Source organism: Conger conger, chromosome 16 (genome assembly GCF_963514075.1).
Source record: "Conger conger chromosome 16, fConCon1.1, whole genome shotgun sequence".
Taxonomy (NCBI): Eukaryota; Metazoa; Chordata; class Actinopteri; order Anguilliformes; family Congridae; genus Conger; species Conger conger.
The window spans coordinates 20,495,235-20,513,003 of NC_083775.1; the positions used below are offsets into that span (position 1 = coordinate 20,495,235).

Sequence of the window (17,769 nt, forward strand, 5' to 3'; positions counted from 1 at the left end):
TATATTATAATAGTCTGTAAGAAGAACTAAGTTACCATAAATAAATACAATTTTCATTAACTGCCTCTGTATTTACATGCTTAGAATGAATAAACTAGAATAAAACTGCAAACTGACTTGGACAGGTATAGTGGGATACATTTTAACCATCACAGAGATGAATTAAACTGTACATTAATAGCCCTCAGGATCATTGTAGAGGGAAAATGCATATTTTATTATGATGAATACGGCTCTCACAGAGAGGGGGACATAAACACATACAATCACAGATACACACATACACACTCATGTACACCCACAAATGCACACACACAAACATATCAACACACACATGCACTGATGGACTGACACAAACATACACCAACATACATACCCACATATATCCACACACATGCGGAAAGAAACACATACACAAACCCACACACACATATCCACACACACACACACACACACACAAATCCACACACACACACACACACACACACACACACACACACACACACACACACACACAAATCGCCCAGGCACTTACTCGTAATTGAATCACAGGGGGTCAAAGGTTAACCTAAATATAAGCGGTTTGTCATATTTCCTCATTTATCGCATTACGTCTGGGCAAAGTGGACTGGGCGCCCTGCCCGCAGGATGTCTGTCCACCTCGTTTGGACAGCCTGTTAAATTGTAACCTTCCTACCTTTCCCATGAGAGCCTAAAAGACAGCAACACTGAGAAAAACATCACCTGCTTTCTGAACAACGCTGAGCAAAACGTCACCTGCTTTCCGTACAACGTTGAGAAAAACATCACCTGCTTTCTGAACAATGCTGAGCAAAACGTCACCTGCTTTCCGTACAACGTTGAGAAAAAAATCACCTGCTTTCTGAACAATGCTGAGCAAAACGTCACCTGCTTTCCGTACAACGTTGAGAAAAACATCACCTGCTTTCTGAACAATGTTTTTTTTTTTTTTTTAAGATATTTTTTAGGCCTTTTTTCAGCTTTTTTATTGGACAGTATATAGTATAGAGAGACAAGAAGAATGGGAGCAAGAGAGAGGGGAAGACATGCGACAAATGTCAGACGGTCGGATTCGAACCGCCGACGTCGCGGCTCGCAATGAGCATGCGGTCAGCGCTCTACAGGCTGCGCCACCGAGACACCCCTTTCACAATGTTGAGCAAAACATCACCTGCTTTCTGAACAGCATTGAGCAAATTAACACCTGCTTTCTGAACAACGCTGAGCAAAACATCATATGCTTTCAGGCCAAAACTGCGAAAACATCATCATCACACCAAAATAACTGCCAGAACCATTCTGTGAATCATCTTCTAATGTAGCACTGTCAAACACATTACTTCTTGCCAATCAAAAAATGAATCAATAAAAAGAGTGATGCTTGTGGGTACTTACACATAACTTACACGTATTGTGGTTATTGCATATCCAAAATAGAAGATTTACACACCATGATGCCCTCCGAGAACAGGGATACAGAACATGGCTGCTGGGTCCGTTTCCACATACACTCTACCAGCTACTCCGGTTCCCTTTGCATTTCACAATAGAATGGAACTTATTTTAATCCAGCCATTTTGTGTTCTGCTCATTCATATGTATTCACAGCACTGGTTACGTTTGGTCTGTTAAATGCAACCATAAGTATAACCATAAGTAATCCTGAAAGATAACACAGACTCTCTCTACATCTCTCTCGTGCACACACACACACACACACACACACACACACACACACACACACACACACACACACACACACACATACATACATACACACACACACACATACACACACACAATCCAGTTGTGTGTGTGTGTGTGTGTGTGTGTGTGTGTGTGTGTATTGACTGGCTGTGGGACACAGCAGTTAAAAGCAGGCAGGATGCTCTCTACAGGGCACACAGCCTTTGATGTAAATGGCAGGAATGCATTGAGAAAACCCAGGCAGCGCTTCTAAAACACTGCACCAGGCTGTTTACTCAGGAGCTTTCCAATGAAAGGGACAATGTTCAGGGAATGCCAATCGAAATGCACACTGCTGGGAAAACTGAGCAGCAGCCTGCAAAAACAGAAGGCAGTAAGCTCTCTGCATCCACAGGGGGCAGTAGAGCTCTTTCACAATTTACTAACAGTTTCTTAATTTCACAATATTCTTTCAAGCTCTGTGGAAATTGCCTTCATCTCAGTGAATGTCTGAGGCAAAGGACCATGGAGTTTCAAGAGACTTCCAGAGTCTGTTTCAGAGTCATATACACACTCAGAAAGCTGTCTCAGAGAGGAAACGCCTCAATCAGACAGAGGTACACTGTCACTTTTTTTTGTGATGCGTGTGTATTTTTTCTATTTTTAGGACAATGTGCATTCTTCAGTCATAACTCATTCATCTGAGATGTGCTCCTTTCTGATGAAATCACCATCAAAATGCATGATGTCATCTCCGCAGCAACCATCACAGCAATGTACAAAACCTAGCTTACAAAGCATTCATGGTTATAGATATTTACAGGCACACACACAAACATGTGCGGGCATATACAAAAGAATGGATGCACACATGCACACACACAGGTACACACATGCATACACACACACACACACACACACACACAGCATGTCTCAGCATGGTGTCATATAATCAATGCTCTGTGCGTGATGGACGATAATAGTTCCCATGGTTACTCCTAATAGATTAACTCATTCTGGAAGCTGGTATACATGCCTTTGTGCAATTACCGCATTTATTTTAATTACCACCCTTTGATGCATTGCTGTGTAATTTAGTATTATGAATCTAAGCATTCTGCCAGATCTTATTCTATTCACTTCATTAGAATTGCCCTGGATGAGAACATCTGGCAAATGAATAAATGATTACAATTGCAAAAACATATGTAGGCATGCATACACACGCACAATCGCGCACACACACTGTTACTCATTTCGTACCATTTTTGTTTAGTTTTTCTGAATTTGTCAGCAGTAAAACAGCTGACTTTAGCAATAATTCAGAGCTGCAGTTAGTATCACTGCAGGTACACTTGTGTGTGTGTTTGTGTGATGGCATATGCACACAATCCCTCGTTAATAAAAGTGTATTTCAATCACATAGTGCTTCTTATTAATTAGGGATTAATTACCCCCGTGTTTAATTACAGTGCTCCCCATTAATTTGGGTTTAATTACCATGGTGTTTCATTACAGTTTTCTTCATTAATTATTGCGTAATTATACAGTGGTTTAATCACACAATGTCCCTCATGAATTAGAGTGCAGTTTAATCAATCCGTATCCCCCATTAATAAAGGTGCAGTTTAATCACACAGTGTTCCACATTAATTAGGGTGTAGTTTAATCACACAGTGTTCCACATTAATTAGGGTGTAGTTTAATCACACAGTGTTCCACATTAATTAGGGTGTAGTTTAATCACACAGTGTTCCACATTAATTAGGGTGTAGTTTAATCACACAGTGTTCCACATTAATTAGGGTGTAGTTTAATCACACAGTGTTCCACATTAATTAGGGCGTAGTTTAATCACACAGTGTTCCACATTAATTAGGGCGTAGTTTAATCACACAGTGTTCCACATTATTTAGGGTGTAGTTTAATCACACAGTGTTCCACATTAATTAGGGTGTAGTTTAATCACACAGTGTTCCAGATTAATTAGGGTGTAGTCTAATCACACAAGTGTTCCATGTTAATTATGGTATATTAAAATCACAGTGTTACCCATTTATTAGGGTGTAGTTTAATCACAGTGTTCCCCATTAATTAGGGTGTAGTTTGATCACACACTGTTCCATATAAATTATGGTGTATTAAAATCACAGTGTTCCCCATTAAATAGGATGTAGTTTAATCACAGTGTTCTATATTAATTATAGTGTAGTAAAATCAGTGTTCCACATTAATTAGGGTGTAGTTTAATAACACAGTGTTCCACATTAATTAGGGCGTAGTTCAATAACACAGTGTTCCATATTAATTATGGTGTAGTTTAATCACAGTGTTCTACATTAATTAGAGTTTAGTTTAATCACACAGTGTTCCACATGAATTAGCATGCAATTTAATCACTTATAGTACTCCTAAATAAAAAAGGTGTAGATTAGGGCAAGTTTTCTTCTCAAACTGCCTTATCTTTCATAAATGTAACATTTAAGATGGTTTTTGTGCTTTCGTGTGTGTGCGTGCATGCAAGTGTGTGTGCGGTAATGTTTGTGTACCAGTGTTGCTGGTTACCATGGTGATAAATGCATTTCTAGTCATCTTTCTCTTCCCCAGAGATACATTACATTCTATCATATCATATGAATATTTGATGCGTACATGAAATGTGTGCAAAGTATTAAACACCCATCTCTAAGGGGCTCAATCTTTTTTATCATAAACATTTATTTACTGCATATCCTGATACTGCTCCGAAACCACACCACCAAATGCTACCACTACTATATACTAACACTACTACTATAGGATGTCATGGCTTACATGAGTGCAGGACCATTTATAATCAAAAGTACAAACAATTTAAACCATTTCAATAGTAAACATACCACTATACACTATACAGCTAACTCTAACCAGACCTGGGTCCAAATAGTATTTGTTTTGAATTGAAAAACTTTTGTGCATTTTAAGCTAATTTAATTTAATTTGTTCCAATACACTAAGCTTGCCTGGTGTATTGGAACAAATTAAATGATCCTAACAGTGTAAACCGCTCCCCTTTGCTTCTCCTGGCAGGCTCAAATGCACCAGGCAAGATCAACAGAGCGCAGAAAAGTATTTGAGTCCAAAACAAAAACCATTTGGACCCAGAGGCCGGTTCCACAAAGCAGGATAACGGAGTTAGCCTGACAAAAGCATTCCGGATTTTTTGGGCATAAGAATGTGCATATATTCTGCTCAGAACATATAAACAAATATCATTTGTTTAATTCTATATGTTGAGATATATTACTTGACCGTAATGACTCCTGCAGTAAGCGCACTCCATCGAGAGGCTTGAACACTCCAGGCTTTGAGAGTCCTGCCTCGCAGTCAATCTTACTCAGCCCAGTGCTGCACCATGTCTGCAGTCATCACTATCAACACAGATATCAACTCTGCAGTCGCTATCCGCCACAGACAGATGGGCTTGAGAAAGTACTATCGACCGCAAACAAACAGGCAGAGAAAACACATCTGAGACAGTGAATATGAGGCAGTTCTCGTGAGCTCTTCCGATCCATATTCTGCGCATCTCTGGTGGGACAGGTATACAACTGCCAGAGCTTTTAAAGCGCCTTCAAACACATCGGCTTTAATCAAACACTGCAACCAGAACTACCAGCACAACAATAACTACACACTCAATACACCAGCACTAACAAGCACAACAATAACTACAAACTCAATACACCAGCACTAACCAGCACAACAATAACTACAAATTCAATACACTAGTATTAACCAGCACAACAATAGCTGTAAACTCAATACACCAGCACTAACCAGCACAACAATAGCTACAAACTCAATACACCAGCACGAACCAGCACAACAATACTAAACACTCAATACACCAGCACTAACCAGCACAACAATAGCAAAAGAAAAACAATACACACATGCAAGCTTTACTCTTTTTCCTTCCTTTCCTCACTTTTACTTCTTGGTTTTTAAGATACATACTGCCACTTGTGCAGAGACACAACCACATTCACATTTCTCTCTATCCTCCACTCTCTCTCTCTCTCTCTCTCTCTATCCCTCTCCCCTCTCTCTCTCCCTCCGTTTTAGAGTCGGGCATTGTCTGAATAGTGCTGTGAGTGTTTGCTGTCTATTGATTTATTGCAACCGGCCAAATTAAACACAATCTGAACGCTTAATCAAGCAGGACTGTCCTGACCAGTCACAGCACAGGCACAGCGAGTGTGAGATGGACGAGTAATTAGACTCTCTTTAACGGAAGCCAGATAAGAGCCGACACGGCTCTCTGCCTTTCTCTCTTCCTCCATCCGATGTGGTTTTGCGCTTCTTTGCGCAGGACCCCTACTGACCACCACTAATATACACATATAGAACATGCACTCAAAGACAGACACACACACACACACACACACACACACAACCATACATGCTGAGAAACACACACAGTAGCACGCATGCATACACACACAGTCTCTCACTCTCGGCAGTATCGGAATAACCCAACAGCTGCAGCAATAATGACACTAATGCCGTTATTAAGACTAATGACTGAGGTGAGCTGGTGAATTTTAGTCAGAGAAGCACGTACACATATATTATGTTTGTACCTGCTGGGGGGGGGGGGGGGTTTGGGAGAGGGAGAGGGAGAGGGAGAGAGAGAGGGGGGGGTACTTGCAGTCACACAGACAAAAGAGACTGTCTCAGCCACAGAGCTGTTTCTGACAGAACTCTCATAAAATAACACAGAGAGGGCAGCCACTGAACCACATTAAACCACATGCACATAAATAAAAGATTCAGCCCCCCCCCCCCTTATTTCTCCTGTTCTGTAAAATCAAAGCAGCTCTACATTGAGTTGTAGTTCTTTTATTCTCCTACAGCGAGTTACCATTCTGCAGCACTGATATCACAGTACCTCTTTCTACACGACCGAATGCAGATTCACAACCCTTTAAGGTGCAAGATTGCAAATATATGATCAGAATGTTCTTAACTGAAAATTCTAATGCTGCTGTAACATTCACTACAGGCAATTAAAAGCAATGGAATTCTAGAACATTCCGAAAGCCTTCAGTACTCTTGAAAGAATTGCAGTCGTCTTCTCAGCAGCACTGGCAGGTTTTTGTCATGTGTTGGCATTTACAGGCCTTCGGGCTTCATTTAAGTCACTGAAAAATCTATACACCTTGTTTTCCAAGGCTTTAATTGGCTGCTGATTTGTAGGAAACCACAAAAACCTGCAGACACTGAGACCCTCCAGGGTGAGTTTGACACCTCTGCTCCTCCAGGACTCTTGTTCCATAGTCAGGAATTCCATCCAATCCGTGAACAGGCTGCATACTGTAGTATGCATGAGAATCAGTATTGTAAATACTGGCCATTTCTGGGCCATTTCATGCAGAGAGTGCGGTATGTAATGCTCAGAGTGGGGTATTTAATGCAGAAAGTGGGGTATTTAATGCAGAGAGTGGGGTATTTAACACTTAGAGTGGGGTATTTAATGCAGAGTTTGGTATTAAAGGCAGAATGGGGCATTATATGTGGAGAGTTGGGAATTTAATGCTCAGAGTGGGGTATTTAATGCAGAGAGTGGGGTATTAAAGGCAGATAGTGGGGTATTAAAGGCAGAGTGGGGCATTGTATGTGGACAGTGGGGTATTAAAGGCAGAGAGTGGGGTATTAAAAGCAGAGTGGGGCATTGTATGTGGAGAGTGGGGTATCAAAGGCAGAGTGGGGCATTGTATGTGGAGAGTGGGCTTGCTCATGCGACGCACACAGTAACATGAACTGCAGCAGCGCAGCGGGGTAAAACCATGTGCCACAATCTGATTGGTTTCCAAGCCAGAAGGCTTCTGTATAAAAGGGAAAGACACTCGGCTTTGGACATATTTATATTCCAATCCACTTGGCTGAGCTCATTAAAGATTCATAGCATGGAAGGATAGCAAGGTCACAAAGGAACCAGGCCAGGGTGTACACAGCACAGCAGGGGAGGAACAGAGAGCTGCGTTCACCTACTGCATCAGCCTTAAAACATGCAGCCGCCACAGAAAACAGGGGGAGGAGAGGGACAAGAGAGAAGAGAGGAGGAGATGGAGAGACAGATGGGGAAGAGAAAAGGAGAGAGATAGAGAGAGAGGGGGAGAGATGGGAGTCTTTATGATGCCTCTGTTGAGGGAGGCACACATACCTACACATACACACACACATTAAACAGAGTGACAGTGCACAGATGTGTCTTCTTAGAAGGATGAGATCCCTATTTTCTTCCCATTTGGAATATCCAATAGGTTTTGAGTTCTCCTGCTCATGGCTACATCTCCCCCCCCTGTCCATTCGTGAGGGCGCCCCCTCTTCAAAAAAACAGAAAACTGTGCTCTGCCAGCTAGGCCTGCACATAGGAGAGGAGGCTGCCTAAAGCAGAGGGGGTCACCAGTCACCCTCTGCCCTCCCTCCCCAAATGACAAACACCTTCCCAGCCAAACAGAGGAACACTCCCTGCAGGAAGAGCTACCAGCTTCAAAATGTACACTTCCTAACAGTAACATCTCATAAGGACTACCACTGTTTAGTCACATACAGAACATAAAATACCATACATACAATTCAATAACATCACACTATTTCTCTGTCGTATCCTTAACATAGCTGATAAAAGTTAACTTAGAAGATGACAGGAAAACGTATCCAGGAGCCAAATATTTCAATATGCAGCATTATGAGATTACTGTAATGATGCGTGCAAAATGATTAAATAAATCCACAGCAACGATGCATGAGACAAGATAAGAGACACATTTAATGTAGTGATGTATGCCATAGTGGAGTCTCGACTTTTAGAGACATACTGTAAATCAACCATTGCCTCGACATTCATAGACTCTGCATCATCATCTCCAAATGATCACTGCATCATCATCTCCAAATGATCATCATCTCCAAATGATCCTCATCCCAATGGCTACCATCACTCACGATCACGCCACTGCCCACAAACACCCAGAATCACACCAAAACCTACAAACAACATCACACTCTTCACACTACGCCATTCTCCACAACATTTTCATCCATTTTCATTAAGGGAGTTTTCCACCTTGCATACCATCTGCAACAGAGCCAATTTAGTGCAGGTGGGGTGACGAGAACCAGGTGCGCCACCCAGCAGCCGGTAAGCATGCATTTGCACTGCCAGCTTGGAAGACCACCGGGCATTATGGGCCATTTAACAAACATGGTCAATAAGCACGAGAGTGCATCGGCCTCATTAAAGCTTCATGAATATGTTGTGCATTTCCACACAGACACGTAACGTATTACTATTTCAGCATTGTTGCGGTAGACTTCATGACAAGAGAGATGTTGAAATTCATCATTTGTTTATGTCGGCCGTGTTTCACTGGGAGAGGGATGGCGCTGTTCTTTATAAATCTTTAATATTTACACTTCCAACGTTTCATCCCCCATGGCCAATTACAGGCCATTTGCTGAGGGGGAAACAGCCCCACTGACAGTGAGGTTTTTACCTCATAGGCCGTGTCTGAGACTGCTTACTGGCCTACCACGGAGTGTACCACTTGTATACTCAGTAGTAAGCAGGTAAGCTTGGACAAGGCGACAGTGAATGGCAGTAACTGAGAGAACTTCCTTAATTAGCTACAGCGCCACCTACTGCAGCAGGCGTCAAAATTCAGGTCATGCAAAGCAGTCATTCTGCTGTGGACAAACAATCATTTGGTTAGTATCTGGTCCTGTCTGGATATTTGATTCGGATACAGTCATATGAACATTTGATGAAAATATAGTTGTATAGACCTTAGGTTAGAATGTGCTCCCAAGGATATTTGGTAAAGGAAATATACATAAATTGAATGTATAGTACAAGACAGAATATGATCATGAGACGGTTGATTAAAATATGGTAGACATTTATTTGACATATGATCCTATGCATATTATGGGTTCATGTGGATATTTAATGATACATTTGGTTAGACATTTTCTAAAGACATGGTTGTACAGACATGCATTAGCATGAGGTTGTGTGGACATTTGCTTCGGACCTGGCTACATGGGCTAGGAGAGAGTGGTGTAGAACAAAGGGGTAAAAGTGAATCCTTGTGGGGTCAGAATAAATTGCAGGACTTTAAGCATCCAGTGGAATACTTTCAGAAGACACCAGTGGGATTGTCACCACCAAAAAACAATAATTGAAACTAGTCCGATTTTTTTCCGTCTTGTAAGTTATAACAACAGTTGTAGGGGTCCATATACTGGAATGGCGTTCAGGGGATTACACAAAGGCCCCAGCAGAGCAAGATGGTCCTTGCTAGGCTTTCTTTTTACTTTCAGTTAGCCCTGCAAGAAGGTAAACTTTACTTTACCTGGTAGTTTGAGCAAATGTTGTCACGGATACAAGCAACGGGTTAGACTGACTGAAACAATGACACAAAAGCAAGAACGCAAGAACCGCAGTAGGATCACGCAAGCTGCAGAGAAGACCCGATCCAAACAAGAATCAGACTGGACCATTACTCACCATCCACGGCACTCACGTCTTCTCTGAATATATATATATATACATATATACACACACACACACACATACACACACAAAAAAAAAAAAATCACTTTCCAATTCAGTGTGATCGGACGCATAACGGCTCCTTAACTGGCTAATGAATGGTGTCGACTATTACTGTTAATAGTTTAATTATTATTTAATCTTGTCAAATATCAAATATTTCAGCATTACATATTCATAGAGTGGAGACATTTAACTTGCTAAACGTCAGATGCACACAAACTGCCGAGTGTCACTTCACGTCCATCACCCATCCGGAAACGCTGTTCTGACTGACTGGACCCAACACAGCCGCACATAAGCGCTTCCAGGCTGAACCAACCCTGTCACTCGCTAGTTCACTTCTCAGGAAACTGATTCATTGCATCCAGTAATGATGTGAACACTGTCAGGTTTTGTTTTTGTTAGCAGTAAATCGTGGTAAGACTGTTCGGACAAATATAGGACTCTTGCCAAAGTCATACAGCACGCGCTGGTGCGTTTTATTAATATTACTGGTGTTGGACGCCCTTCTCCCTTAACTTTCCCCCCAGACGACAACATCAAAGACTCTGGGAACGCCTTCTTTTCCCGCACAAATCAATCTCACAAACGCTGGTTCAAGACAGGCGTACGCGAGAAGAACAGTTAAAAGCAAATAATGCTATAAAGCATTTTACAATCGATTGCTTTCCTTGAGACATGCGCTATAGACTACCTTATTTGTGTGTGACAGATGTCGAGAATCAGCTTTTTATTTTTGCACACTTCTTATAATACTAACGGCATACTAAAAACATCGCAGTGAACACAAACAAAATGTAATTGTAATTGTGCAGCCTTTGTTGGCGGATGCACTTCACGCAGTGATTAATCGAACAGGATGAATAGCTTTACATGCCTTACCTCGCAGGGCACGAGCGATAACATCAAGAGCAGGAATATGGCACTAAAAAGATGCATTCTGTCCGATATTACACGGCTCCAGGGCGCCCCGGCTCCGCAGCGAATGCAGGGGCAATTTCTTAAACCCAGTGCTTGCGATTTGAGAGGTCCGTTCTTTGTCGAATGTGCACCATGAGCGGCATCCCTAGTAAATCTGACTGGCGTTTACTCTACTCTACGGTGCGGTGCCCGCTGTTCGACCGTGAATCTAAGCAATGATCAGACTTAATTATTCTCCTTCTCCTCGTTCTTAGACAAACAGCTGGCCCGGTCTACGGGAGAGAGTTATACGGATGGACAGCTGTCGCAACGAACAGACTGTCCACTGTAAGCTGTTTTTTAAATCACAATTGCTAATTCGGAGGTGGAATTTCAGAGAGAGAGAGAGAGAGAGAGAGAGAGAGAGAGAGAGAGAGAGAGAGAGAGAGAGAGAGAGAGAGAGAGAGAGAGAGAATCGCAGAGGTTGGAAGGTGATCGGATCGCTGTAATTGCAATGTTCCGACGCTAGGCGCAGCACCTTGGGTCTGCAACAGCCTTTTCAGATCTCTGAAATGTGAGTAGGCTACGGCACAGGCTATGTATGTAAGACAATGGCAAAATGATTTCGCTTGGAATGACAGATAGCACGACACTCCGAGCGATGGTTGATGTTCATGTATGGAGAAAGTGAAACTCCTGTCAGTGACCTGCACCCAGTCAGAATGTGGAGAACAGAGCTGGAAACACAAATATGGAATAATGTGTATCGTTCCAATGTGTGCACGCTTGTGTGTGTGTGTGTGTGTGTGTGTGTGAGAGAGAGAGAGTGTGTGTTTGTGCATACAAAAATTACACCCCCAAGTTAACTCCATGTTTTACAGATAATTGGGGATTACTCTGATGCTACTGAATCTTGGTCTCATCTGTCCACAATACCTTTACCAGGACTATGCATGTTCTTTGACGTACTAACTAGTGGTTTGCATCTTGCAGTTCTGTTTGTGAAGTCTTCTGTGGACAGTAGTCACTGACACATTCACGCCTGCCTCATGAAGAACGTTTCTTATCTGTCGGCTTGTGAGTTTTTCTTCATTATTGTGAGAAATATTTGGCCATTAACTGTAGAGGTCTTCCTTGTTTAACTTTACTGAGCTCACAAATGATCTCTTCTTAATGATGTTCCTAACAGTTGATTTTAGTAAGCCTAAGGTTTGACCTACGTCTCCGGCTGTTCTTATTTCTCAGCCTCGTTATGCCTCCCTTGACATTGTGCCTTGGCACAACTATGGTTCTCATGTTGCAATCAAAAGCCTATAGTATCAAGACTAGATATTGAAGTCTCTCTTATACCTACACTAACCAAGCAATTGAACACACCATACTAATCAGAAACATGTGAACCTATTTGTCACAAATATTATGCTGCCCTGAAATGGGGGGGCTATAAAAAGTGCTGTAATTTCTACATGGTGAAACCAAAATGTATAATACAATACCCTGAAATAAAAGCTGAGAATATGCACTTTAACCACATGTGACACATTGTTTGAGTACAAATCTAAAATTGTGAAGTACAGAGCCAAGACAAAATATTTATTTGTCCAATCAATTATGGAGCTCACAGTATATGTTCATTTTTAAGGAATGAAACATGAGGTATACATATAAATATATCCTCATGATATTTCTTTCACTGTCTTCTGCTCACTGTAAGTGCTCCTTGTAAAATAATTAAGTGAACAAAGCCAAGGAGTTCTCTCCACTATTAATATAGTATAGTAATATAGCATTACATTCAACAGTGGCTTTAAGCTTTATACGGTCTAGTTTGAACTGTGTTGAATAATGGAAGGAATTAGTGTCAAATGCCAGATTGAGGGAAAGAGGAAAAGAGAAATGTGGGGTTTTTCACAGTATCTTTTTATTTATGTATTTATTCTGGAGGAGTGGGGGGGGTGGGGGGGTTCTAAGGAGAGGAGCTCAGTGTAACAGTTTTGGGGTGGGAGTGGGCGATGGTGGTGCTGTATTTCTTTGTGCTGGGGGATTGGAAGAGGGTGGCATTTCTATGACCACAGGCCTGTCCAGAAATCCTCAAAATATCAATAATGTGAGCTATGAAATAATTTGGATACTAGAAGCAAAATAACAGACCACCCCTTTCAGAGGTATGCGTAGCTGTTCGATTCGGAGAATGCGCCAAAAAAAGAACAGGCATAAGTGCTCCTGTGCAGGGCACGTGGAGGTGAGCTGATGTCTTCAGAGGGAGCGGGTTTAGCAGGTCGTTAACATGCAGCGACTCTCATTAGCCTGCGCGGGAGCTCATTAGCATTCATGCTAGCTCATTAACATGCACAGCAGCTCTTTAGTATGCGCAGGAGTATAGCTGACAGAGGAGGAGGTTTTTTCTTTTCTTTTTTTTCTTTTTTTACTGGAGGTCGGGAAAAATGTGCAGACAGACAGGATCCTTCTCTCAGAGAATTCTCCCAGACAAGCTTCATGGTAAGCTCTGTTCTGACAGAATTTTACAGGATAAGGACACCAGTGCGATTATCTAACAAACTTTAATAGAAACTTGTCATGGGGGTCATAATGCATTCCGAATATAAGTGTTACGACTCAATGTCGTTGAATCTAGTCCGTATGGATTTAAATATTCCGCTCTGCCATCTATTCAACTTCTATTTAATTTGCATTGCACACTGTCCACGGTTAAATACCCTACCCTGTTTATTTAAATGCTCCAATGCACCACACTCACCCTCCATTTAAATACTACACACAGCTTCCTACATGACCTACATTTCATGAACCAAAATGCCACATTGCATTAAAAGAGCCTGGCTAGCAGTGGAAATGAGACATTTTGGTAGCATAACGTGGTGTGTGTGTGTGTGCGCGCGTGTGTGCATGTGTGTGCGTGTGGGTCAGTGTGACGTTCAGGGTAGACTCAGCGTTTCTGAGGAGTTATTGTCCAATTTTTTGCTCTGCTTGGCATTTCCTCGAGTTGCATTATTGAAACAGTCTAACCTTGTGTCTAGACCAAGCCCAGAGTGTGAACACACATCTCATAAATCAGCAGAGCCACACACAACAGCAAACAAAAATGCAGGAGCGCAAAAAACCCTCTATCTTTTTCTTTCTCTCTATTTCATTCTCTCTCACTCCCACTTGCTTTCCCTTACCTTTTTCTCATCTCCCACCATTTTGAGATGGTTTGGTACTTTATAGGGTAGGGCTGTACGGATCTGAGGAGAAGACTATGAAGCACATCATAACCCTTTTAAGAGTAATTTTTTGGAATGTTTAAGTCAGTGTTTCAGAATAGACCATTGTTTTCAATTACCAGTATAGTTCAGTTATTATCACAGTACAACAGGAAAGTTAGCACTGCTCAGAAAAGAGACCTGCCGTTCACTGAGGACAGCTAGTCGCCTGTGGGCATCTGGCAGACTGATGTGGAGAAATAGTGCCGTGGCAACCTGAGATGGACATGGAGGCAAAGAGACAGGGGTGCACAGAAGGATAGGTAAGCAAAAAGTGTCAGGGAGGTGCAAAGACACAGGAGGTGTAGATGAATAAGGAGGTGCAGAGGAATAGGGAGGTGTGGAGAGACAGGAGGTGCAGAGGAATATGGAGGTGTGGAGAGACAGGAGGTGCAGAGGAATAGGGAGGTGTGGAGAGACAGGAGGTGCAGAGGAATAAGGAGGTATGGAGAGACAAGGAGGTGCAGAGGGACAGGGATGTGTGGAGAGACAAGGAGGTGCAGAGGGACAGGGATGTGTGGAGGGATAAGGAGGTGCAAAGGAATCGGGAGGTGCAGAGAGGCAGGGAGGCACAGACAGGCACATGGAGGGACATAAGGAGGGGTGTGTTGAGCTGGCAGTTGGTTTGTGTTAATGAGCAGCTGTTGAAAAAAAATGAATGCTCAGATTCAAGATTTCGGCATAAAAACCCTGAAAAACACAGGGCTTCTTCCGGACCTGTAGAGGCCGGGCAACAATCGTATTTTCTATTATCAAGTGACTGACTTGCCTTGTTAAAACGCACATGTGCAAGATGGCTCATGCAGTACCTACGAAGATACAGAAAGGTGTGACAAGATTGCAGAGCAAACAGCTATGCCTCGTCAGCCAACACTTCAAGTCCATGCTGGCTAGGAGAAAGCAAGCAATTCATACAACAGGGGAGATTGCAGTAAAAAATGACAGCGTCTTCATTAAAATATATAATAATACTAAATCGGAATAGTACTGACACTGTGCTCAGTTATAAGCACTGTAAAGCTGAATAATACCGACGCTGTGTTCAGTTATAAGCACTGTAAACCTGAATAGTACTGATGCTGCGTTCAGTTATAAGCACTGTAAAGCTGGATAATACTGACGCTGTGTTCAGTTATAAGCACTATAAAGCTGGATAATACTGAAGCCCTGCTGTTCTCATATCTGCCAAGGGTCACCGAGCTTTCGTCTCTGCTGGAGCAGCCTGGGACGTTTACTGAAAAAGCCTTTTGATGTCCAAACAATGGAAGCAGCGCAAGCGCATTCTGCATGTCATGCGTGTGAGAGCCACGCTTTGCAGTGCGCCTGTCCCTGTGTGTTTGTATTTCATTTGTGTGCTCTTACAAGGCTTTGTGTACGTGAGTGCGCGCGCGTTTGCATTTCCGTTCACGCACAAATAAGATAGTGGGGGAGCTTTGTGTGTACCAGCTGAAAGGCAGGTTGAATTATTAAAGCACATGTACAGTGTGCTCACATACATGTGCACATACAAGCGTGTACACACACATGCCACTCACTCAAGTATAGACACATACACACAAACATGCAGAGGTACAAACAGCGCAGAAGAAGATCATCATTAATTAAGTTTCCTCTTATCGGAAACCATGTGGCACCAGTTCATGTTTTCAAGTACACCTGTTAATTTATTTACCAGCTGGTATGTGAAACATTCCTCCTGCTATTTGTGATTTGGTTGTGGTTTCCAATCCCCATCTTCTCCGACAGAATCGCACCTGCAGATGCTCACAGCACAACATCAAAAATGAATTTCATATGTTTGTTGAAAAAAATTAAACATGATTTGGTATTTAAAAATGAATTATGCTTTACAAATTGAATTTCATGACAGTAGTGCAGCTGATACGGAGACATGAGGAGTGGTGTGCATAAACACACAACTATTATAAATACTATAAAAACTATTCTACCAATTGAATAAATACATAAGGTTTTATGTACATATGTAGTTTTCATTATATGAAATTATATACATATATATTCAATTATATTCCTGTTGAATAGTGTTAAGCATGAACAGATGTCAACCATACTGTAAATACCAGCTGTATTCTGTATTAATTGAACTGCATTAATTTGTAAAAACCTTGTCATCTCCCACTCAGGCAACCAAACAATAATAATACAAAGTTCCATTCACATTGCCATGGCAAACAGTCCTTACCTTAAGTCCAACACCTGTTCTCCACTAGGCAATGGGCTTATGCCCAGGAATAACAGAAGAGGGGAGTATGCCCAGGTGGTACAACAGGTGTAACTGTTATATCAGGCTCAAAACGACATCAGAAATCTACAGGTGCATATGTTATGTTTAGCTGGTAAATACAATGTCTGTCTTAAAGGTCCATTCTACATTGGGCACAGCTTACAGTTATATACCCCTCTGTTGTAACAATAACACACATAAACACACACATGCACTCACTCACTCTCTCTCTCTCTCTCTCTCTCTCTCTCTCTCTCTCTCTCACACACACACACAGATAGACAAAAAGCCAGGGCTTCCACAATAAAGACACATAGGCGGTCAATGCTACAGAGAGATGGAGGCTGAAACGCAGCCTGTAAGATGGCTGCCGGAAAAGTGTTAAAGATGATTACTGCATAGCACGGTGGGGTGTTGTAAGAAAGAAAGAAGTCCACGAGGTTTGTCTCTGTGAACTTCTGAGAGATTAAGATGGGGGCCTTCCACCTTTTCCAATGTAAGGACAACTTTGAAGAATAAGACTTGAGTAGATGTGTACTTTATTTAAGAATATTTTATTTCATTCAATCTTCACTTTTCACAAATACACTTTTTTCATTCAGGCAAGAAATATGTTTACTTGTTCTTAAAGAATAACTGTACAGTATATAAAATTAGTAAAACTTACTCTGTACACTTGGGTGGAGAGGATAGTGGCAGTTGGGAAGGAAGGGTGGGAAGAATCAGCCAAAACCATCATTTCTGATTATAGCCTGTCATATGTGCAACAATGATTATTACCTGTCATATGTGCAGAAGCCATTATAGCCTTTCTGTAACAGTGATTAGAGCCCATCACAGGTTTAATAGTGGTTATATTCTGTTCTGCGTATAATAGTGGTTATAGCCTGTCACATAGTGATTGTACTGTCACATATTGAATGGTAGTGATCTTAGTGTAGTCTCTTGTTTCCTTCCCAGCATTCACTGGGGTAGTACCCTCCATATCCACAGCGCTGCCCCTCTGCCCCATCCTGTCTCCCCCAAACAGACACAAAAAATTTAAATGA

General features: G+C 41.9%; 1 protein-coding gene across 1 annotated transcript in view; it reads right to left on the bottom strand.

Moving 5' to 3' along the window:
• olfm2a (olfactomedin 2a) overlaps window positions 1-11,620 on the bottom strand; it is a 32,032-nt gene extending 20,412 nt beyond the window's left edge. Inside the window, exon 1 of the mRNA XM_061224154.1 lies at window positions 11,195-11,620. Within this exon, the coding sequence (XP_061080138.1) occupies window positions 11,195-11,251 (57 nt within the window). The 5' untranslated portion in view covers window positions 11,252-11,620. The remainder of the gene's footprint in view (window positions 1-11,194) is intronic.
• Window positions 11,621-17,769: the final 6,149 nt, after the last annotated feature.